This window comes from Salmo salar, chromosome ssa20 (genome assembly GCF_905237065.1).
Source record: "Salmo salar chromosome ssa20, Ssal_v3.1, whole genome shotgun sequence".
NCBI lineage: Eukaryota > Metazoa > Chordata > Actinopteri > Salmoniformes > Salmonidae > Salmo > Salmo salar.
The window spans coordinates 88,129,181-88,154,078 of NC_059461.1; the positions used below are offsets into that span (position 1 = coordinate 88,129,181).

The following is a 24,898-nucleotide window of genomic DNA, read 5'->3' on the forward strand; positions in this document are numbered from 1 at the left end:
CTAGTGATCAAACCTGAGTTAGTAAAACTAGTGATCAAACCTGAGTTAGTAAGCAGCCTATCAGATGGGAGGAACTAGTGATCAAACCTGAGTTAATAAAACTAGTGATCAAACCTGAGTTAGTAAAACTAGCGATCAAACCTGAGTTAGTAAGCAGCCTATCAGATGGGAGGAACTAGTGATCAAACCTGAGTTAGTAAGCAGCCTATCAGATGGGAGGAACTAGTGATCAAACCTGAGTTAGTAAGCAGCCTATCAGATGGACGGAGGGAACTAGTGATCAAACCTGAGTTAGTAAGCAGCCTATCAGATGGGAGGAACTAGTGATCAAACCTGAGTTAGTAAGTAGCCTAGCTTTGGTAGACAGTCAAACAAACTTGTGTGATTTCCAGATTTTTTTTAATGAAAAAACGCAAAGTAATATAACTAGTAATATAACATGTTACCTTCCACACAAAGTAATATTGTAAAGTAACGTGTTACTGTTGTTAAATGTAACAAGTAATATGTAATGTCTCACTTTTTTGCGTAACTAATCCCAAAGCTGAATTGAAGTATTTCATTAGTGAACATGACTTTGTAAGGCCAGTGATGTGATGAGACAGTGAACAGACAGAAGAGCTGTAGTGCCATACATGGCCACCAGATGAGGAAGAGGGAGAGTAAACAACAACACATGGGGTGAATTAGACTCACTGGACGTGGTGCCAGTTCTCAAAGTCATGTATTTAATAACTGGCTCCGCCAGCCTTTCCCTATCCTGTATCAATGAAGTCACCTACCATCCTTCCACAGTTTGTACCTGTGGCTGGGACTTGTATACTTTATATATACTTTGTACCTATTGGTGGTGTTTAGTCAGATTGCTGTTTGTAGTCTGAGTTGTGTTTGTGTCTCACGTCCCAGTACAGTGAAGTGTTGTGTGAGCAATGTTGTGGTGAGTAGCAGGGAGAGGGACAGGATCATGACGAGGAACACACGTTGTAGGACTTAAGCGTGTTTGAGCTTTGGCTTCCTCAGAATCTTTCTATTTACTGTGACAGACTCAAGAGTCATTCTGTCTAACTTTCTTTACCAAGTCACCCACAAACAGAACCCCAGATCCATGAAATGTAAGGGTAAACCACTGAATTGTTTTAGTAAACAAATCATGTTCTTTTGCCATTCAAACAGACAAACAGAACTCCGGACAGACAGAAATACTGTTTGTACAGAGAGAACCAGTACCGAGTCCTACTGGAGATGATCTGTCGATGTCCATTGTCATCATCTGTAACTTATAAAAACCTGTCAAAATGTTTTTATTTTATTTATTTAACCAGGTAGGCTAGTTGAGAACAAGTTCTCATTTACAATTGCAACCAGGCCAAGATAAAGCAAAGCAGTGCGACAAAAACAACAACACAGAGTTGCTCATGGAATAAACAAGCGTACAATCAATAACACAATAGAAAAATGATATACAGTGTGTGCAAATGGAGTAAGGAGGCAAGGAAATAAATAGACCAATAGTGGCGAAGTAATTACAGTTTAGCAAATTAACACTGGATTGATAGATGTCCAGATGATGATGTGCAAGTAGAAATACTGGTGTGCAAAAGAGGTGTGCAAAAAAATACTGGTGTGCAAAAAATGTAAATAAAAACAATATGGGGATGAGGTAGGTCGTTGGATGGGCTATTTACAGATGGACTGTGTACAGCTGCAGCGATCGGTGAGCTGCTCAGATAGCTGATGCTTAAAGATAGTGAGGGAGATATAAGTCTCCAACTTCAGCGATTTTTACAATTCGTTCCAGTCATTGGCAGCAGAGAACTGGAAGGAAAGGTGGCCAAAGGAGGTATTGGCTTTGGGGGTGACCAGTGAGATATACCTGCCGGAGCGCGTGCTATGGGTGGGGGTTGTTATGGTGACCAGTGAGCTGAGATAAGGCGGAGCTTTAACTAGCAAAGACTTATAGATGACCTGGAGCCAATGGGTCTGGCGACGAATATGTAGCGAGGGCCAGCCGACGAGCGTATACAGGTCGCAGTGGTGGGGGGTATATGGTGCTTTGATGACAAAACGGATGGCACTGTGATAGACTGCATCCAGTTTGCTGAGTAGAGTGTTGGAGGCTATTTTGTAAATGACATTGCCGAAGTCAAGGATCGGTAGGATAGCCAGTTTTACAAGGGTATGTTTGGCAGCATGAGTGAAGGAAGCTTTGTTGTGAAATAGGAAGCCAATTCTAGATTTAATTTTGGATTGGAAATATGAGTCTGGAAGGAGAGTTTACAGTCTAGCCAGACACCTAGGTATTTGTAGTTGTCTACATATTCAGAACCATCCAGAGTAGTGATGCTAGTCGGGCCGGCGGGTGTGGGCAGCGATTGGTTGAAGAGCATGCATTTAGTTTTACTAGCGTTTAAGAGCAGTTGGATGCCACGGAAGGAGTGTTGTATGGCATTGAAGCTTATTTGGAGGTATGTTAACACAGTGTCCAAAGAAGGGCCAGATGTATACAGAATGGTGTCATCTGCGTAGAGGTGGATCAAGGAATCACCAGCAGCAAGAGCAACATCATTGATATATACAGAGAAAAGAGTCGGCCCGAGAATTGAACTCTGTGGTACCCCCATAGAGACTGCCAGAGGTCCGGACAACAGGCCTTCCGATTTGACACACTGAACTCTATCTGAGAAGTAGTTGGTGAACCAGGCGGGGCAATCATTTGAGAAACCAAGGCTGTTGAGTCTGCCGATAAGAATACGGTAATTGACAGCGTCGAAAGCCTTGGCCAGGTCGATGCACAGTACTGTCTTTTATTGATGGCGGTTATGATATTGTTTAGTACCTTGAACGTGGCTGAGGTGCACCCGTGACCAGCTCGGAAACCGGATTGCACAGTGGAGAAGGTACGGTGGGATTCAAAATGGTCAGTGATCTGTTTGTTAACTTGGCTTTTGAAGACTTTGGAAAGGCAGGGCAGGATGGATATAGGTCTGTAACAGTTTGGGTAAAGAGTGTCACCCCCTTTGAAGAGGGGGATGACCGCGGCAGCTTTCCAATCTTTAGGAATTTCGGACACTACGAAAAAGAGGTTGACCAGACTAGTAATTGCAACAATGGCGGCGGATAATTTTAGAAAGAGAGGGTACAGATTGTCTAGCCCAGCTGATTTGTACGGGTCCAGGTTTTGCAGCTCTTTCAAAACATCTGCTATCTGGATTTGGGTGAAGGAGAAGTGGGGGAGGCTTGGGCAAGTAGCTGCGGGGGGTGCGGAGCTGTTGGCCAGGGTTGGGGTGGCCAGGAGGAAAGCATGGCCAGCCGTAGAGAAATGCTTATTGAAATTCTCGCTTATTGTGGATTTATCGGTGGGGACAGTGTGTCCTAGGGAGATAGTGGGCAGTTGGGAGGAGGTGCTCTTATTCTCCATGGGCTTTACAGTGTCCCAGAACTTTTTGGAATTAAATAAAGCTAGCCTTTGCTTTCCTAACTGACTGTGTGTATTGGTTCCGGACTTCCCTGAAAAGTTGCATATCGTGGGGACTATTCGATGCTAGTGCAATACGCCACAGGATGTTTTTGTGCTGGTCGAGGGCATTCAGGTCTGGAGTGAACCAAGGGCTATATCTGTTCTTAGTTCTACATTTCCTGAAAGGGGCATGCTTATTTAAGATGGTGAGGAAATTACTTTTAAAGAACAACCAGGCATCCTCTACTAACGGGATAAGGTCAATATCCCTCCAGGATACATGGGCCAGGTCCATTAGAAAGGCCTGTTTGCAGAAGTGTTTTAGGGAGCGTTTAACAGTGTTGAGGGGTGGTCGTTTGACTGCGGACCCATAACGGATGCAGGCAATGAGGCAGTGATCGCTGAGATCCTGATTGAAAACAGCAGAGGTGTATTTGGAGAGCAAGTTGGTCAGGATAATATCTATGAGGGTGCCCATGTTTACGGATTTAGGGTTGTACCTGGTGGGTTCCTTGATAATTTGTGTGAGATTGAGGGAATCTAGTTTAGAGTGTAGGTCGGCCGGGGTGTTAAGCACATCCCAATTTATGTCACCTTGCAGAACGAAATCTGAAGATAGATGGGGGCAATCAATTCACATATGGTGTCCAGGGCACAGCTGGGAGCTGAGGGGGTCTATAACAGGCGGCAACAGTGAGAGATTTTTTTCTGGAGAGATTAATTTTGAAAATTAGAAGCTCGAACTGTTTGGACATAGACCTGGAAAGTATGGTCCACCATTGCCGTTATCAATTGTAAGATAGGCCTAGCTATCACATATTTCCAATCGTCCTTGCTATTTAATTGTACGCATATATAGCATGAGTCCCAAGATTTAGTGTTGAAAAAATTATCAAATTGATTCCCTGAAGCCGAACAAGTTCTTGTTTTACTTACCCCGAGTCAGATGAACTCATGGATAACATTTGTCAAGATGGAGCTGCAATGGATAGTAGCCATCTTATGGTCTCTGGACCAATTACTAGTTATTATATGTTATTCACTATGTGTTTATTCCTCGTGTCACTATCTCTCCCTCTCTCCCTCTCTCTCTCTCACTCTCCGCTCTTTCCCTCTTTCTCCCTCTCTCTCTTTCTTTCTTTCTCCATCTCTTTCTCTCTCTCTCTCCCTATCTCTTTCTTTCTCTCTCTCTCTCTCCCTCTCTCTCCCTCTCTCTGACTCTCTCTCTCTCTCTCTCTCTCTCTCTCGCTGTCTCCCTCTCTTTATCTCTTTCTTTCTCCGCTCTCTCTCTCTCCTTTCTCTCTCACTCTCCGCTCGCTCTCAGCTCTCTCTCTCTCTCTTCGCTTTCTCTCAGCTCTCTCTCTCTCTCTCTCTCTACCTCTCTCTCTCTCTCTTTATCTCTTTCTTTCTCCGCTCTCTTTCTCTCGCTGCTTATTTTTTTGGTCTTTATCTTTAACTCTGCATTGTTGGGAAGAGCCTTTCACTATTAGTCTACATCTGTTTTTTATGAAGCATGTGACAAATAAAATGTAATTTGTATGGCTCTGCGTGCAGTATGAAGGAAGTTAGTGGTATTTTAGCCAATACTAACTGGCATTAGCACAATGACTGCAAGTCTATGGGTACTGTAGCAATACAAAGGGGAAGAGAGTGAAGTTGCCCCTAGACACTGGGTCTCATTTTACAATTTCGTCATTTAGCAGACACTCTTATCCAGAGCGACTTACCGGAGCAATTAGGGGTAAGCGCCGTGCTTCTACACCTGCATTGCTTGCTGTTTAGGGTTTTAGGCTGGGTTTCTGTACAGCACTTTGAGATATCAGCTGATGTAAGAAGGGCTATATAAATACATTTGATTTGATTTGATCTGAAGGGCACATCAACAGATTTGTCAACTAGTGAGCTCAGGGATTCGAACCAGCAACTTTTCAGTTACTTCCCTAACACTCTTAACTGCTAGGCTACCTGTCCACACTTATGGTAAAGGTTAGGATTGGAGGAGTGGGTGGGTGGGTGGGTGGGTTGGGGGGGGGGTACAGATTCAGATCCTAGATCTGTACCTGGGGGAATCTTCGCCCCGTAATGAAGGAGGCAAAGGTGGGTGGGTGGGTGGGAGCTAGACATTAGCGCTCAGACCATTCCGTTCATTCCCACAACACTCCCAGTTCAGACATACAGGAGTAGTCTTGTAACGGAATGGCTTGCAACCTCTAGGATTTCCCCTACAATTGGCTACTGGGACATTATACCTAAAAAAAAAAGGGATTCATATGAGGTCATTCCAGGATGTGGATTCATTTAGACTTCCACTGACACAGGTACGTGTGGTAAAGTGTGGAGAACTTCTAATTGGATGACAGATGAGGCTATAGCGTCATTAGAAGTAGAAATACCATATGGAACATGATTAATATTACATTTCTGTAGTTTGTTGTGTGCTTCTGGAAAATATTTATGAATGTACAAGAATACCTAACTCAAAACATGGAAATTAACAACAAGTTTTAACATCAAGTCATGTTGCGTGGTTAAACTTTTTTAGAGCGTAGGTTAGGAGCAAGGTGTTATTTCATTACCATGCGCTCATAAAATGAGTCTCAGAGGTGAAGTGTTGATGAGGTTTAGGACAGCAGTGCAAATTAACTGTAGAATGGTGCGCGATTATTAGACTACTCCACTGTAGGCTTTACGCACAACTTCTCTCTGTGTGCATTGGGAAATATGTTTTTTTGTTATGTTGAAATAATTTTAAACGGATATTACTTTGTGTTATAAAACCTTGCTTTCAAAACCCTTAGAAAGTCCGTGCGTGTTCCTTTCATCTTGAAGAGAGATTGGAGATGAAAGGTATGGAGTGTTAGAGTGTTATCTACATTGATTTAGTGGATATATTGTTTAAAAAATATATATTTCTGCTGATTCATTAGGATTTTGCTTTATATTTGATAAATTAAAACTCTGTTCTTGCCATGCGCACACACACACACACAGACACACACATACACTAAATATGTCTACCTCCTTTTTTACCTCTCCATTTTCCCTCTCTCTCTCTCTCTCTCTCTCTCTCTCTCTCTCTCTTTCTCTCTTTGCTCTCTCTCTCTCTCCTGAGTGTGAAGCACTCTCCCTCTCCAGAATGAGTGTGTGTGCCGACGGCCCCTCATACCTGCGGCAGTGGCTGCTGACTGCTGTGTTTATCTTGGCCGCTCTGCTACCAGGAACCAGTGGCTGCCCCAAATCGTGCGCGTGCTACGTTCCCACCGAAGTGCACTGTACCTTTAGATATCTGACCGCAATACCAGGCCAGATCCAGACGGCTGTGGAAAGAATTAACCTAGGGTTAGAGTCAGACTCTCTCTCTCTCTCTCTCTCTCTGCTCTCTCTCTCTCTCTCTCTGCTCTCTCTCCTCCCCCTCTCTCTCGCTCTCCGCTCTCTCTTGCTCTCTCTTGCTCTCTCTCTACTCTCTCTTACCCCTTATTAATGCACATACAGTAGATTTGGGTTATATTTTGAGCAAGAGTAAATTATTCACAGCTATATTGTTTCCCTACTCTGTTCTCTGTAGGTATAACAGTATAACCTCACTGAGGGAGAATGATCTGTCTGGGCTGAAACACCTGGAGCTGCTGATGCTCCACAGCAACACCATCCACAGCATCGCTGACAGGGCCTTTCAAGACCTCAAGTCCTTACAGGTATACATACAGCACTGAAATAAACACCTGTTGATATACAGGTAACTGACAAAATATTGGTAACACTTGAGTGAATGAAGGATGCAAATTATATTTAAATCATGTGCTTCCACACAGGTGTGGTGCCTGAGTTAGTTAGCAATTATCATCCCATCATGCTTAGGGTCATGATGGGAGTGACGCAGCGGTCTAAGGCACTGCATCTCAGTTCAAGAGGCGTCACGATAGTCCCTGGTTCGATTCTAGGCTGTATCACATCCAGCCGTGATTGGCCTTCCCTATATCTGTCCATAGGGCGGCACACAAGAGGGCCTAGCGTTGTCTGAGTTTGGCCGGGGTAGGCCGTCATTGTAAATAACAATTTGTCCTTAACTGGCTTACCTATTTAAATAAAGTTAAAATTTTAAAAAGTATATATATATATATATATAACAGCTGGGCAGGTCATTATTTTGGCCATTATTTTGGCTACCATGGTTATACCCCATATAGGATGACAATTTCCCCATCCACAGGGTACAAGTGATCAATGGATGGTTTGATGAGCATGAAAACAATGTAAACCATATGACATGGCTGTCTCAGCCACCAGATCTCAACAAACTGAACACTTATGGGAGATTCTGGAGCGGTGCCTGAGACAGCGTTTTTCCACCACCATCAACCAAACACAAAATTATGAGCAGGCTTTTCCCAATCTAGTGGAGCTACAAAACCAAGCATGCTAAGACATTAATAAATACAAGTTACTTCCTTACAGTAACATCATTCAAACAGCAACGCAAAGTGTAATTCATCTTGAAAAAGATTTTACTAGTCTTTGTCCGTGGTGTTAATATTTTATTCCAGAACCGTTTGTAGGCCCTGAGGGTTAGGGTTAGGGGGGATTTGGACTGCATCACTTTACAACTGTTACGTCTGCTCCCCCCCCGGCGCTCGAGGGCGACACGCTCCCCAGCACTCCTGCCATCATCATTACACACACCTGCCTTTAACTTTTGTCACGCGCATCAGAGATTTATTGGACTCACCTGGACTCAGTCACCTCTGTCATATATCTTTCTGGTTTCCCCACTCTGTTCCCTGCTTCAGCATTAATGTTCATATGTCTTTATATACCCGTGTGCTGACGCTGTTACTGTCTTGTTCCCTGTCTGTTCCGGATTAAATGTTTGACTCCCCGTACCTGCTTCTCATCTCCTGCGTCGGTCCTTACAACAACTGTTTAGATTTACTCTTATTGAAAGAGTAAACAGCTGACTTCTGGAAGTGCTCCCAGACAGAATAACCTCCGTCCGGATGCTTTTATGACACTGTTTTTCTATTGAAGTGTTTCAAACAAGTTAGCTGTGGCACACTCGTTCTCCAGCGCTCCAGGGGCCTCTATGCGACTACAACTTGCGTTTTTTTTTCAGGTCCTGAAGATGAGCTACAACAGAGTGAAGGAGATCAACAAGGACATCTTCCAAGGCCTGGAGGGACTGATACGACTCCACATGGACCACAACCGCATCGAGTTCATCAACCCGGAGGCGTTCTACGGTCTTACCATGTTACAGCTGGTCCACCTGGAGGGCAACCTGCTCCAGCAGCTCCACCCGGATACCTTCATCACGCTGAGGCACAGCCAAGTGTTCAAGGTGTCCTCCGTTAGGAACATCCACCTGTCTGACAACTTCCTCGCCAGCTTACCCAAAGACGTCTTCACTGGCTGCTCTCAGTTGGAGAATGTCTATCTCCACGGCAACCCCTGGTCCTGCGACTGTCGCATGGCTTGGTTCCCAGAGTGGGCGGAGAGAAATTCAGGTAAAGATATAGTACATTTCTCTCTGCAACATTCTGAATGTTTCACTAAACTGAGTAGGCCCCCAGTTCTGTTGACAGTTACTGTACATAAAAAATGGATCATAAGTTGGAATAAACCAGGGAAGACCAGGGTACATCTGGTGGAATCTCTACATGCATGAATTTAAACCATGAAACAGAGTGAAAAACATTTATTTATTCAGTAAAGTGATGTTGCGTGTGACAACCTCCAACAGGAAAACCATGCTTGTCCAAAGAAGACAGATAAATCTTTTTGAGGGACAGATTGTTGGAAACACAGCTGTTTCACTTTTTTCAATCTCAGCGTGACATGTAGTACCTAAAATTACTAAAAGGTGGGAACAAAGGCTCTACTGTTTTATCAAATAATGACATAAGCGAATGTAAATATATCTCCAGATACTTATTGATTATTTCTTAATACCAACTGTGATTTAGAACAGTATCATAAACAACATTTTGAAGGAGTGTGAAAACATGGAAATTAGGGAACCAACCCTTATTAAATCATGACATAAAAATGTAAATATAAATTCAATGATGAACTTGTTTTTCAGCTGTGCTGAAATGCAAGCGAGACAGGAATTATGCCAGAGGTCAGGCCTGCCCCGTCTGTGAGACCCCCGCTCCCTCTACAGGCAAGAGCCTAACCCAGCTTCCACGTGATGCCTTCACCTGTACCAAACCCTGGATCCACCCCCATCTGAAGCAGAGGAACGTCAGCCTGGACGAGGGGGATTACACCCCTGTCTCCCCCCATGACTTCATAGCCCCCATTGGATCTCTGCAGATGAATCTAACAGCTCAGTTCCACAATGACGCTAGCCTTACCTGCACAGTCCAGAGACCATCAGCCATGGAGAACCTGACTCTAACCCAGGTGGAGGAGGGGGAGAAGAACGTGACCATGTTCTCCACCACCATCTCTACATGGCTGGTTTGTAATATTGACTATGAGCACATCCAACAGCTCTGGCGCATCCTGGCTACATACAGTGACGTTCCCATGAGGTTAGAGAGAGGGTTGATGCTCTCCAGGACCCCAGACATGATCTACAAGTACAGCCAGATCAGACCAAAGGAGGGACATGATGAAATCCACACAGACATTGAGGCTGAGATTAAGGCTTCACCTGCATGGTTGATGCAGGGAGAGGTCAACTTTCAGCTGGACCGTACCACAACCACATTCTCCACCTTGCACATTAAGTACAGGTCAGTGGTCAACCTGCGAGTGGAGAACAAGGTGTCGCAGACGAGGGACCGTTACAGCTGGACCATCATCAAACGAGACAACCAGACCCAGACTGAGCACTCTGTCCTCATAGGTGGGGTCCTACAGTACACAATGTGTCGTGGATGGGTAGAAATGTGCCCATATAATGTATGTACTGTAACATACTTTCAAGAGCTACAATATAGCAATGTGCATAAAAAAAATATATTTATTGATGTGATTCTTGTTGTGATTTTAAGGTGGGGTGGTGGAGCTCAACTGCAAGACGTTTGGGGAACCAAAACCCTCTGTACAGTGGATCTTATCGGACGGCAGTAAGGTGCGGGCACCCTACTCCAGCGAAGACCGCAGGATAGTGATCACCGCTGATGGCAGGCTGACCTTGAGAGGAACAGACACCTCAGACACTGGGCTTTATCGCTGCATCGCCACTAACTACCTGGACGCAGACGTGCTCAGCTTCCGGGTCACCGTACTGTCTCCCGATGTGGAGGAGGTAGAGGTCAACGGGGTCAAGCTCTCACGGCCACTGGGCCAGAGCCTGGTTCTAGACTGTGGGTCTGCAGGCAACCCTGAGGCCTCGGTCCAGTGGATTCTACCTGACCACACAGTGCTGGATAAATCCTATGGGAACAGGAAGCTCTATAGGAACGGGACTCTAGGAATAAAAGATCTGACCTCCAGAGACCGGGGGTTTTACAGGTGTCTCAGTGCTAACTACCTGGGGGTGGACCTGTTGACGTCCCAAGTGACTGTCACTGGGGAGGGGTCCAGAAAGGTGACAGTGGTGGATAGAGAGGGGTCAGGGGTGGAGGCTGGGGTTGAGGTTGATGGGGCCATAGAGGAGAGGGAGGATTCCCACAGTGAGGTACCTTCCTCCAGCCCCTCTGACAGAACCATCCAGGAGTCCAGGACCATCACATTAGACAGGCCCTACCCCAGACTCAGGTCTTCCTCTCAGGGCAGAGGATCAGGGGGCTCTTGGGGGAGAAGGAGGAGCCCAGCCAGCAGCAGGCGCATATGGAGCAACAGGAGGGTCTTTGATCAAGCCTCCAGGAAAGTAGACCTCCAGAGATTTGCAGAGTTCATGAAGAAGGCCCAAGGTGGTTCAACAACAAAGACAAAGAGTGCGAAAGAAAAAGGAGATTCAGAGCCTGACATGTCTGGGGACGGTGATGCTGGATCTGGGGAGGGTCTGTCTCATGAAGACGGACTCATTGTTTTACCAACCAGCGTCATGCCAACCACAGAGACTCCAGATGAAAGTATGATGAGTGTAACTGCAAGCATAGAGAATTTAAACAATCAGAGTAATGTCATGGCAACCACCGACAACAGTGAAACCAGTGTCATGACAACCATGGAGATCCCAGATGACAGTCGGACTAGTTTCACTGTAACAACAGAAAATACTGACAGAGTGACAACAGTAATGACAGATTCATACACCCGGTCAGACGCCACACCCATCGAGTCCACATTCACCCACAGCAGCCACAGCACGGGGAGTATCAATGAAACTCAGGGTGAGGCCGTCTTTCAATACAGCCCCAGAATTAATGGGTCTAGTGGTGAGTCGTCCCCTTTGGAGAGGAACATGACAGTACCTCTGAGACAACCCGTCACGCTCCTCCTCGCTGTTACCAACACCACAGATGAGACCCTGATCCAGTTCTCCAGAGAAACACCTGCAGAACCAGATACCTCCACCGGGGCGGCGCTATCGCGCCTCACCAACCCCAATGTCACCCCCATGATGGACAGTCCCAGATCACCCCACAGAGAGCCTGAGATCCACACAGCCACTGACCCAGACAGCCAGACCACCTTCACTGCAGTCACCACCACAGAGAGAGAGCAGGATGAGATCACCTTCCACACCACCCAGAGGATCAAGTCCCCCCGTCTGCCTGCAGGCTCCACCATCATCTCCCGCCAGCAGATCCACATCATCCCTCCTATGAAGGGCAGAGGAGGAGGAGGAGGAGGAGGAAGAGGAGGGGGCCGGAGGAGGAACTTCCCTGGCAGGAGGAGGTTCATCAAGCCCAACCGGATCACAGACATCCAGTCCATCCTGAACAAACTCAAACAGCCCAACATTGTGAAGAAGCAAGGCAACAGCACAGTTCCCTACACTATGGATCTGACCACAGGTAAGTTATGTCATGTTGTTGAAATATGATATGTAGTTTCTACAATATGGAGCTGACCACAGGTACGTTATGTCATGTTGTTGAAATATGATATGTAGTTTATTGTCTTTGATGTTGACATTATCTTTGTTGGTGAGAGACTTGAGCCATGAGGAAGAGCCAAAAGATGATGATGGTGATGATGATAGCCATGATGATGATGATGATGGTGATGATAGCCATGATGATGATGATGGTAATAATGATGATAGCCATGATGATGATGGGGATGATGGTGATGATGATGATGATGATGGGGAGGATGGTGATGATGATTATGATGATGATGGCCATGATGGTGATGATGACGATGATGATGATGATGATAGCCATGATGATGAGGGTGATGATGGTGATGATGATAGCCATGATGATGGTGATGATGATGATGATGGTAGCCATGAATGGTGATGATGATGATGATGATGATAGCCATGATGGTGATGATGGTGATGATGATGATGATAACCATGATGATGGTGATGATGATGATGATGATGATGATAGCCATGATGGTGATGATGATGATGATAGCATGATGATGATGGTGATGATGGTGATGATGATAGCCATGATGGCGATGGTGATGGTGATGATGATAGCCATGATGATGATGGTGATGGTGATGATGATAGCCATGATGGCGATGATGGTGATGATGATAGCCATGATGATGATGGTGATGATGGTGATGATGATAGCATGATGGTGATGATGATGATAGCCATGATGATGGTGATGATGATGATGATGATGGCCATGATGGTGATGATGGTGATGATGATGATAACCATGATGATGGTGATGATGATGATGATGATAGCCATGATGGTGATGATGGTGATGATAGCCATGATGATGATGGTGATACTGATGATGATTGTTATTGTTGCTGCTTTTTCAGATTGTGACTGTGATGAAGATGAGAAGAAGACAGGTGGTCAGCGGGTAGTCACACCAACAACATCATCTAAAACGCCCAACGTCCCTAGCTCCTCTCTAGGAAGAACAGAGAGACCCACCACCACCCAGCCCACTTCCACTCACTCTCAGTCCAGAGGTGAGGTGTCCAGCAGCTACATGACCTCCACTAATGCCCCAGAGTCTGACCCAACACACGACCCTATGACGAGCACAACAGATGAACCAACAACCTCCACCATCACAACCACAACTGCCTCCAAGATCGTCCGTGGTAAGATCATCCGGGGCAAGCTGTTTGGGAACAGGGACAGGCAGAGGGAAATAGTCAACAGACTACGTAAACCAGCCAGGCCCTCTACCACCACAGAGGAATCAACAACAGTCCAACCAACCACCACCACAACTACAACCACAACCGCACTGCCCACCCAGCAGTCTCTGGCTGAACCTGTGACCGAGTCACCGTCTAGAGCAGGTAAACACCCGGAGACCCCAGAGAGCTCATCAGACAATGACTATGGAGATTCATCGCCTGACTCTGAGGCCTTGACCACACTCCAGCCTGGCACTAGCCGTGGAACTACAACCCCAGCCTATGACTACAGGTCCTCCCTCACCACAGAGTCTTCCCCAGACACCCAGACCATCGCCTCCCCACCTGCCCCAAGAGAAGACACAGATGAGGCCTCATCCTCTGTGTCTGAATCTGGAGGGTCAGCGGGGTACCTATCCCGTAGATTTGGGGGAAACCGGAGACCAAATGGAGGGTCAGGGGGGTACCTATCCCGTAGATTTGGGGGAAACCGGAGACCAAATGGAGGGTCAGGGGGGTACCTATCCCGTAGATTTGGGGGAAACCGGAGACCAAATGGAGGGTTAGGGAGCAGGAGGCCTTTCAGGGGCAGGAGTCCTTTAAAAAAAAACATAACAACCACGGAAGCCCCCAGCACCACCATAGAATCAACAGAGCCTTCAACCACCATGGAGACCACCATGGAGACCACCATGGAGACAACCACATATCCCATAGAAACCACCATGGAGACCACCATATATCCCATAGAAACCACCATGGAGACCACCATGGAGACCACCACATATCCCATAGAAACCACCATGGAGACCACCACATATCCCATAGAAACCACCATGGAGACCACCATGGAGACCACCACATATCCCATAGAAACCACCATGGAGACCACCATATATCCCATAGAAACCACCATGGAGACCACCATGGAGACCACCACATATCCCATAGAAACCACCATGGAGACCACCACATATCCCATAGAAACCACCATGGAGACCACCATGGAGACCACCACATATCCCATAGAAACCACCATGGAGACCACCATATATCCCATAGAAACCACCATGGAGACCACCATGGAGACCACCACATATCCCATAGAAACCACCATGGAGACCACCACATATCCCATAGAAACCACCATGGAGACCACCACATATCCCATAGAAACCACCATGGAGACCACCATGGAGACCACCACATATCCCATAGAAACCACCATGGAGACCACCATGGAGACCACCACATATCCCATAGAAACCACCATGGAGACCACCATGGAGACCACCACATATCCCATAGAAACCACCATGGAAACCACCATGGAGACCACCACATATCCCATAGAAACCACCATGGAAACCACCATGGAGACCACCACATATCCCATAGAAACCACCATGGAGACCACCATGGAGACCACCACATATCCCATAGAAACCACCATGGAGACCACCATGGAGACCACCACATATCCCATAGAAACCACCATGGAAACCACCATGGAGACCACCACATATCCCATAGAAACCACCATGGAAACCACCGTGGAGACCACCACATATCCCATAGAAACCACCATGGAAACCACCATGGAGACCACCACATATCCCACACGTACCGTCTCCATCTCCAAGCCCCTGTACACGCCGTCCAGAGAATCAGATAGGTCTGCAGTGACTGTGTCCACCGACATGACCTCTAAGGGGAAAACCACCACAGACTCAGACTCATACGATAATGAGAACTGGACAGATGAGATGAAGTCCTCCACTAACCGTCCACGAGTCTATACTTCCACCACCAGGCCCAGAATGACCTCTACCACAACTTATCCAACCACCACCTCAAGGCCTTACACTAAATCATCAACCCGCGTCCAGACTAACACCGACCCCATCAGAGTGAACACTAACATCAGGCTCCCGTCAGGGAGAGACAGCCGTTACCAAATCACACAGAGACCCATGATCAGGAGAACCAGGCCCAAGGTGTCCAGTAACAGGGCCAGCAGAGGCCCAGACAAGACCCTGACCTTTGACACACTGACTATTCTGGAAGCAGAGCAGGGGCACGCCAAAGCCCCCTACAGCAGCAAGGACATAGACGATGCCATCTCCAACGCCTATACCCACGTCACCGGCTATGATACGACAACGGCTAACATTGTGGGCTTTGAGCGGTCCACCAAGGACATGCTCACCAAGCCCAGGATCGTGGGAGGCAACGCTGCCAGCTTCACTGTCCTGTCCAACTCAGACGCCTTCCTGCCCTGTGAGGCTGCGGGCAGCCCTGAACCCACCATCAGCTGGAAACGCTTCTCTTCAAGTACGGGTATGGAAAATAACAGGGTATAGATATTAAGTTTAAAAACTACTTTGGAATGAAGCTATACTGTATGTTCATTTATATATTCTCTCTCGCTCCCTCCATCTATTTCCATCTCTTCCATCTCTTTCTCTCCCTCTCTCTCTCTCTCTCTCTCGCTCCCTCCATCTCTCCCTCTCTCTCCCTCCATCTCTCCCTCTCTCTCCCTCCATCTCTCCCTCTCTCTCCCTCTCTCTCTCGCTCCCTCCATCTATTCCATCTCTTTCTCTCCCTCTCTCTCTCTCTCTCTCTCTCTCTCTCTCTCTCTCTCGCACTCTCAATTCCTCTCGCTCATTTTTCTCTCCATATCTCTCTCTTCATCTCTTTTTCTCTCCATATCTCTCTCTCTCTCTCTCCCTCCCTCTCTCTCTCTCGCCCTCTCTCTCTCCCGCTCTGTCTCTCTCTCTCTCTCTCTCTCCCTCTCTCTTTCTCCATCTCTCTCTTCCTCTCTATACCATTGTCTCTCTTCATATCTCTCTCTCGCTCTCTCTCTCTCGCTCTCTCTCGCTCGTTCATCTTTCTCTCTCTCTGTCTCTTTCTCCCCATATCTCTCTCTTTCTCCATCTTTCTCTTTTTCCATCTCTCTACCATTGTTCCTCTTCCTCCCTCTCTCGCTCCCTTTCAGGAAGCACAATGACCATCAACAGCAAGATGGGCAAGTTTGAGGTGTTCCCGAACGGCACTCTATCCATCCAGAATGCAAACATCAAAGACCGTGGTCAGTACCTCTGCCTGGCAGAGAACGAGCAGGGTTCGGACAAGCTCCTGGTCACCCTGTCCGTGGTGGCCTACCCCTCACGCATCCTGGAGCCCAAGGTACGGGAGATCAAGTCCCACTCAGGGAAGACAGTGGAGATGAAGTGCAAGGCAGAGGGTCGCCCCACCCCTCTGGTCTCCTGGATCCTGGCCAACCTCACCCAAATCAGGGGCCATAACTCGGGCCCCAGAGTGTCAGTGACCCCAGAGGGCACTCTGCTCATCAAGCAGGTGTCTGTGTATGACCGAGGCCACTACAAGTGCATCGCCAGTAACCCAGCAGGAGCCGACACTGCCACTGTCAGACTGCAGGTGGTGGCAGCACCCCCTGGCATCCTGGAGGCCAAACGACAGCAGGTCCAGGCCGGTGTGGGTCAGAGCCTGTGGTTACCCTGTACCGCTCAGGGCAGCCCCCAGCCCACCGTGTACTGGGTCCTCTATGATGGAACGGCGGTGCGGCCCCTGAAGCCCTCTGTGGACCCCAGGGTGTCTGTGTTCGCTAACGGGACGCTCCACCTGACCGATACGGCCGGCACGGACAGTGGGAAGTACGAGTGCATCGTCACCAGCTCTACAGGGTCGGAGCGCAGGGTGGTGACGCTGACGGTGGAGAAGAAGGAGATGGCTCCTGAGATCGTGGAGGCATCACACCGCAGGACAGAGCTGGCGTATGGGGACCAGCTGAGGCTGAACTGCTCAGCCACCGGGGACCCCAAACCCAGGATCATCTGGAGACTACCGTCCAAGGCTGTGGTGGACCAGTGGCACAGGTAATGATTACTTAGTCTGTATTACACATGTAATCACACAGACTATTCTGAGACGTACAGGCACAATCACACGCCAGCAGATAAACATCCACACCCTCTGAAAGGTATCCAGGTTCTTTGTGCTACAACACAGCTGTTTAAAACCTCTCTAGGGTATGTGGGACGAAATCGTCCCACCTAGTCAACAGCCAGTGGAATCGAGTGGCGCGAAATACAAATACCTTAGAAATTCTATAACTTCAATTTCTCAAACATATGACTATTTTACACATTTTTAAAGACAAGACTCTCGTCTAACCACATTGTCCGATTTCAAAAAGGCTTTACAACGAAAGCAAAACATTAGATTATGTCAGGAGAGTACCCAGCCAGAAATAATCACACACCCATTTTTCAAGCTAGCATATAATGTCACAAAAACCAAAACCACAGCTAAATGCAGCACTAACCTTTGATGATCTTCATCAGATGATACTCCTAGGACATTATGTTATACAATACATGCATGTTTTGTTCAATCAAGTTCATATTTATATCAAAAACCAGCTTTTTACATTAGCATGTGACGTTCAGAACTAGCAAACATACTGAAAACTTCCGGTGAATTTACTAAATTACTCACTATAAACGTTCACAAAAAACATAACAATTATTTTAAGAATTATAGATACAGAACTCCTTTATGCAATCGTGGTGTCAGATTTTAAAATAGCTTTTCAGCAAAAGCACATTTTGCAATATTCTGAGTAGATAGCTCGCCATCACGGGCTAGCTAATTTGACACCCACCAAGTTTAGCACTCACCAAAAACAATTGGATTACCTTTGCTGTTCTTCGTCAGAATGCACTCCCAGGACTTCTACTTCATCCACAAATGTTGTTTTGGTTCAAAATAATCCATAGATATGTTCAAATATCCTCTGTTTTGTTCTTGCGTTCAAGACACTATCCGAACGGTGACGCGCGGACGCGTATCGTGACAAAAAAATTCAAAATCTTCCATTACCGTACTTCGAAGCATTTTACATTTTCAGTCTTTGAACGAAAAAGACGTCTCCCGGTCGGAATATTATCGCTATTTTATGAGAAAAATCGCATAAAAATTGATTTTAAACAAACGTTTTTCTCATAAAATAGCGATAATAGTCCGACCGGGAGACGTCTTTTTCGTTCAAAGACTGAAAATGTAAAATGGCCTCTTCATGTGCACGCGCGCACCCATCTCATTGTTCTCAGATCGACCACTATCCAAATGCGCTACTGTTTTTCAGGCAGGGGCTGCAAAGTCATCATTCAATGTTCTGGCGCCTTCTGAGAGCCTATGGGAGCCTTAGAAAGTGTCACGTTACAGCAGAGATCCTCTGTTTTTGATAAAGAGAGTATAGAAGGCCAAGAAATGGTCAGAGATTGCACTTCCTGTACAGAATCTTCTCAGGTTTTGGCCTGCCATATGAGTTCTGTTATACTCACAGACACCATTCAAACAGTTTTAGAAACTTTAGGGTGTTTTCTATCCAAATCAAACAATTATATGCATATTCTAGTTTCTGGGCAGTAGTAATAACCAGATTAAATCGGGTACGTTTTTTATCCGGATGTGAAAATACTGCCCCCTACCCTAGAGAGGTTAAAAAACCCAAAATAGATGTTATTGTAACTTCTCCCCAAATTATTTACTTGTGTTTCCAGTGCAGAGAGCTTCGACTGGGGTTCTTCAGCGAGAGGTATTGTGCCTCTCCAATAAAACGTTGAGTTAGTCCATCCATGCACTGAGCACCTAAAACACTGAAGTTTGAAAATGTACAGAAACGTGGATGGAAAACAGAGAAAATAAAGACAGACTGAACACATCATGTAAAGACTGCTTTGTTATACTGTACAGTATCTCTTTTTTCATTTTAAACTTCTGGCTTAGGGTCTCCATTTTCCCCTCATTTTCAGCTTCCTGCATTGACCCTCAGGGTGCTACCCGTAACATAGGGAATAATAGTGTTTAATGTTTTTATAATAGTCAGATTAGTCGATGCCCATGTGTTTAACATCAGGAGAGAAGGTAAATAAGATGCGTGAGCTCCTTGAGCGTGTGGATTTAAGGTATAACCGATCTGATAGCTCAATGGAAAGGGTATTATCGTGATTAATGGAATCTAGAAGAAACTGGAGCTGCATGTGAAGTCCTTTAGATCTGAAAATGTAAGTTGGAAGGAAAAGGATGTTTGGCTTGCTTTGTCTGAGTGTGTTTATAATTAACAGTGGACTTTGTTTTCAAAAGAATTGCGTGCCAGTGTTCATGTCCTCTAAGACTGATGTTTTGGTGACCATAATATTTCAATTTATACAGGAAAATGTTTTATTCGTTTCAGTACCAACATTTTAACACTCACGCAAGTGGGCTTACATGTTTGGACCTATCCAGGAAAAAGTTTCCTTTGTATTGATATTCAGACGACACCGCTAATGATCATTAGCATGAACTAAACATCTGATCTACAGCTGTTAATTAATTAATTAATGAGCTGGAATCTCTCCAAGGACAAAAGGTACACTATAGTCTTCCACTGAACCCATAACATATCATCTCATGACAAGCCTTACATAGCTGTTGAACCCAATGAATATGACCCAGTAGAATGACCTTATTCAGCCTCTTAATGTTTTCTCCATTAGCATTTGTTCTTAGCTGGGGAAAACCTGAGACCAGAATAACTGAGGGGGTATTTGCCAAAATAACAAGCGAAGACGACGGCATTTAGACTGGATATCAACATGAACAAGTTTTATTTTATTTGAGCAAGGACCCAGTCAGGGTTCTTTAAAGAGGAACTTGAGAGAACCAGAAGAACATTGGCATGCTGGTGGAGGACTTTATATTGCTCCTAATAATGTAGTTGACATTCTGCCATGTATCCTCTCTGCATGCAACCACTGAAAATAGAGCTCGTACATATTTCGTGACAGAGACTTATGTAGAACATTGGCCAACAAAAAAAACGAAACAACGCTTCTTTTGTGAATGTAACAGTAAACAAAAGTCAGTGTCTAATGGTTTGATTCACTGGTCAGTTCATTGAATCGTTATCCCCCCCCCATTTCATTAGCTGAATGGTTTGATTCACTGGTCAGTTCATTGAATCATTATTTCCCACCTATTTCATTAGCTGCATTTTGTAAATAATGACACTTAGTGGAATGCTTTTCCCCTCCCTGTGTTTCTTGTTTGATTTAAACTGTTATGGTGGCTGGCTTGGCAACCCTGACGAGTTTTCTATTAGTGATTTATTATTGTCTGCAACTGTAGTAGGATTCGGAACAAACCATTATTGTGAGTCATCGCCAACGGCCTTGATAAAAGACAGACCCAGGTGAAATACACATATGCTGATCTGCTGTAAGCCTAGCATCTCTCTGTCCCTCCATCCCCCTGTCTCTGTGTGTCAGTTCCATGAGCATGGGCCCTACCTAGTGGACATTCTGTGGGTTGTAGCACACCATTCAACGTATGTTTTTTGTCATGGAGATGGATGGAAGTACCAAGCAGGAGGAGAAGTCATTAGACGCTGCTCACTTGATGAAAAGACTGCTTCTGCTGAAGCTGCAGAATGTTCCAATTAAAACAGAAAATATTCCCCAGTAGTCTAAACCCTACATGGCCTATTGTACATCTGCATAGTATTTTAACACGGAACATGTTATTGTAAAATCAAACATAAGAAATGTAATCTTTGAACATTTTTTAAAGCGTTGAAAATCGAAACAATATTATATCTAATAAAATGGCATTGTTTCTTTCCAATGCTTTATCGGTTATGTGTTGCTATCTTCAAATGATAACTATTTTTTATCTCTTTATCAGGATGGGAAACCGGATCCAGGTCCTGGACAACGGCACCCTGGTCATGGACTCTGTGAGTGACAAGGATGCTGGGGACTACCTGTGTGTGGCGCGCAGCAAGGTGGGAGACGACCTCCAGCTCATGAAGGTCACTGTGTCCATGAAGCCAGCCAAGATCGAGCCCAAGATGTACGGCAAGAAGCGGGTCCCCTACGGCAATGACCTGAAGGTCGACTGTAAGGCATCTGGAACCCCGGAGCCAGAGATATCCTGGGGCCTGCCGGACGGCACCATGGTCAACAGCGCCCTACAGTCAGACAGCAGCAGTGGAGGGGGACGCGCACGGCGATACATCCTGTTTGAAAATGGCACGCTCTATCTTAATCAGGTGTGCAATCTTACATTGGCCTGCTACTCTATAGAAATAATGGGCAGTTTTCATTGGTTAACTCAATGTGACTAGATGTAGTCCTCTGACTCTGAACTGCTGGTGTTGTGTCTGTATACAGGTGGGCATGGCGGAGGAGGGAGACTACACGTGCTATGCCGAGAACCAGCTGGGCAAGGACGAGATGCACGTCCACATCACCGTGGTGACGGCAGCGCCATGGATACGTACGCCCAGCCGGACCTACGCCCAGGTGAAGCCTGGAGGCAAAATTCGCTTTGACTGCGAAGCCACGGGCGAGCCCAAGCCCAAAATCCTGTGGATGCTCCCTACTAACGACATGATCGCAGCCTCCAACGAGCGCTATCTGATGCACATCAACGGCTCCCTGGACATCCAGGACGTTAAGCTGGTGGATGCAGGGCAGTACGTGTGCATGGCTCACAACACCGCCGGGGATGACAGCAAAGTTTACAAGATGGATATCGATGGCAACCCTCCGGTGATCAACGGCAACTCCCAGAACAGGATCGTGGTGAAAGACACGGCCACCAAATACTCCAGGAAGTTCATAGACTGCAAGGCCACTGGAGACCCGCTTCCCAAGATCACCTGGATCATGCCGGATAACATCTTCCTGAACGCTCCGTACTTCGGCAGCAGGATTAACGTCCATCACAATGGAACGCTTGAGTTTCGGAACGTCCGTCCGACGGACATGGCGGAGTTCATCTGCATGGCGAGGAATGACGGAGGAGAGGCAGTGATGGTGGTGCAGCTGGAGGTCACAGACATGCTCCTAAGGCCTATCTTTAAGAACCCCTTCAACGAGAGAGTAATGACCCGTATGGGGAAGACCACGGTCCTGAACTGTTCTGCAGATGGTCACCCAACACCAGAAATCATCTGGCTGCTACCCAACGGAACCCGCTTCACGGGGGGCCCCAACCGGGGCTCACGCCAACACCTAGGTGACGACGGAACCTTCGTCATCTACAACCCCAGCAAGGAGGACGCTGGGAAGTACCGCTGTGCCGCTAAGAACTCGGTGGGCTACATTGAGAAGCTGATAGTTCTGGAGGTGGGCCAGAAGCCTTTAATCCTCACCAGGCCCAGAGGGATCATACGCAGTGTGTCTGGTGACCCTCTGTTCCTTCACTGCCTGGCTGATGGTAGCCCCAGACCCAGGATCTACTGGACCATCCCTGGAGGCCACACCCTAGCCAGGCCGCAGGTCCATGGACGCCACCAGTTGATGGAGAATGGGACCCTGGTGGTCAAGGACACCACCCTCCACGACCGGGGAAACTATGTGTGTCGGGCGCGGAATGACGCTGGCGAGGCGATTCTCACAGTGCCAGTCATCATCATCGCCTACCCTCCCCGCATCTCCACGGGACCTCCTTCCACCGTGACAGCGATGGCGGCGGCACCCATACAGCTCAACTGTGCTGCCATCGGGATCCCAAAGCCAGAGATTACCTGGGAGCTGCCAGACCGCTCTGTGCTCTCCACGGCGGGGAAAGGGCGGCCCACGGGCAGCGAGCTGCTCCACCCTCAGGGCACGCTGATCATCCAGAGACCCACTACAGCAGATTCTGGCACCTACAAGTGCCTGGCCAAAAACCACCTGGGCACAGACTCACGGGTCACATATGTACGTGTGCTGTGAGGACCAGCGCTGACTAAAGGGGAATATAAAACCCCTGGACTATAAACTCTAAACAGACACAGTAACTTCACAGTGCTTCTTATGATGTACAATGTCAGGAAAGACTATTTTCCACATGTGGACTTGTGAGGAGTGGGGTTTGTGAAATAGTTTGATCACGGTACAGCTCACATCAATCAAACAAGTAGCAGAACAGGATTATTAAGAGAAGGAGGAGTGAACGGAGGAGGGGACGGAGGAGGGAACAGAGGAGGGAGCGAGGAAAAAAGAGAAGCTGTACAGAGGAGGGTCTGTTCTTTGCCAGGAAAGTCGTGACTAGCGAGGTGTTATTCTTATTATAACAGAGTCAGAGGTCTGGAAACCCACGGCTGGTTCTCATTTGAGGTGTTTTTAAAAAGGGGCTAGAGGGTGGGTCTTACAGTGAGGCTACTTGTTGAGTGTTTTGACCAGACATTTTACTATTACAGCCTGTGGGGTGAGAGGAAGAGAGAAACTCACTATATTCCCTCTGGACACTTCCTCAATGTTTTATTTTTTGGGGTGTTGGTAATGACTGATTTGCTGCAATGACAGAAACATTCTATTATCAGAATGTTTCTAACTATTTTGCTTTCAAGACATTTCATATTTCTTGTGAACAAATCTTTGTAAACAGGCAGTATATTTTAATGAAATCTGCCAAATATACATTTTTAATAAACATTTTACACTGGATTGTCATACAGTTTTTCTAAACAAATTTCTCACATTTCTAACTGTTTATATTTTTTTATTAACATTGTTAGTTTGTCATGTTGTTGTCTACCTTCCCCTCTCGGGGTTTGACAGTGCTTGTATCAATACAAATGCAGGAGTTTGATTGGTGTTAATAGCGACTTTTAGGAGGTGAAATTATCACTTACACAGTATTCAGTGGCATCGTATGAACTGTCACTAAAAGTAAATGCATTATTGGTTTTATAAAATAATATTCCTTTTGTAACTATTATCTACTTTGTGAATCAATGGTACGCAGGAGATGAAATTAAACCAAAGATGGAATGTGTTTCTTGTACTGTATTTTGTCCTGTTTTGACAATGTGAAGCTAATTGAGCTGAGTAAAGCAAGGTGGCTGAATGGATTTGTTTTGAGCAACCTGGTCTCAGAGCATTTTGTAATATTATGTATGTAAATCTGAGACGCTCCATGTAGTATGATATGTTAAGTTTCGTATGTTATGTATTAAATTGTGGATCTCCATCACCCCTTTTGTATGATATGTTACCAATTACAATTTGTATTATATGTTACGAATTAGCAAAAAGGTACAATGTATTACAAATTTGCGAATGTACTACATATTACAAATTTGCAGAACGTATTATATGTTACGAATTAAAGCTAGGTGACTAAAGTTAGCTTGCTGGCTAATGTTAGCTAGGAATTAGGGTTTGGGTTAAGGTTAGGGGAAGGATTTGATAA

The 24,898-nt window shown here is 46.2% G+C and overlaps 1 protein-coding gene across 6 annotated transcripts; it reads left to right on the forward strand.

Moving 5' to 3' along the window:
• The first annotated feature begins 5,594 nt into the window (after positions 1-5,594).
• LOC106581497 (immunoglobulin superfamily member 10) lies at positions 5,595-24,679 on the forward strand. Of its 6 annotated transcripts, none has more exons than XM_045704063.1 (11): positions 5,595-5,775; positions 6,256-6,304; positions 6,577-6,796; positions 7,023-7,152; positions 8,568-8,958; positions 9,537-10,307; positions 10,456-12,369; positions 13,313-15,985; positions 16,644-17,544; positions 21,398-21,764; positions 21,886-24,679. In XM_045704063.1, the coding sequence occupies exons 1-11, from the start codon at positions 5,728-5,730 to the stop codon at positions 23,434-23,436; spliced, it is 9,015 nt and encodes a 3,004-aa protein (XP_045560019.1). In that variant the 5' UTR covers positions 5,595-5,727; the 3' UTR covers positions 23,437-24,679. The 6 variants fall into 6 exon arrangements, with proteins under 6 accessions (XP_045560019.1, XP_045560022.1, XP_045560021.1 ...); XM_045704066.1 differs by having other exon boundaries at positions 5,596-5,775; positions 6,593-6,796; XM_045704065.1 differs by lacking the exons at positions 5,595-5,775; positions 6,256-6,304 and having other exon boundaries at positions 6,325-6,796; positions 13,313-14,774; positions 14,853-15,985.
• Positions 24,680-24,898: the final 219 nt, after the last annotated feature.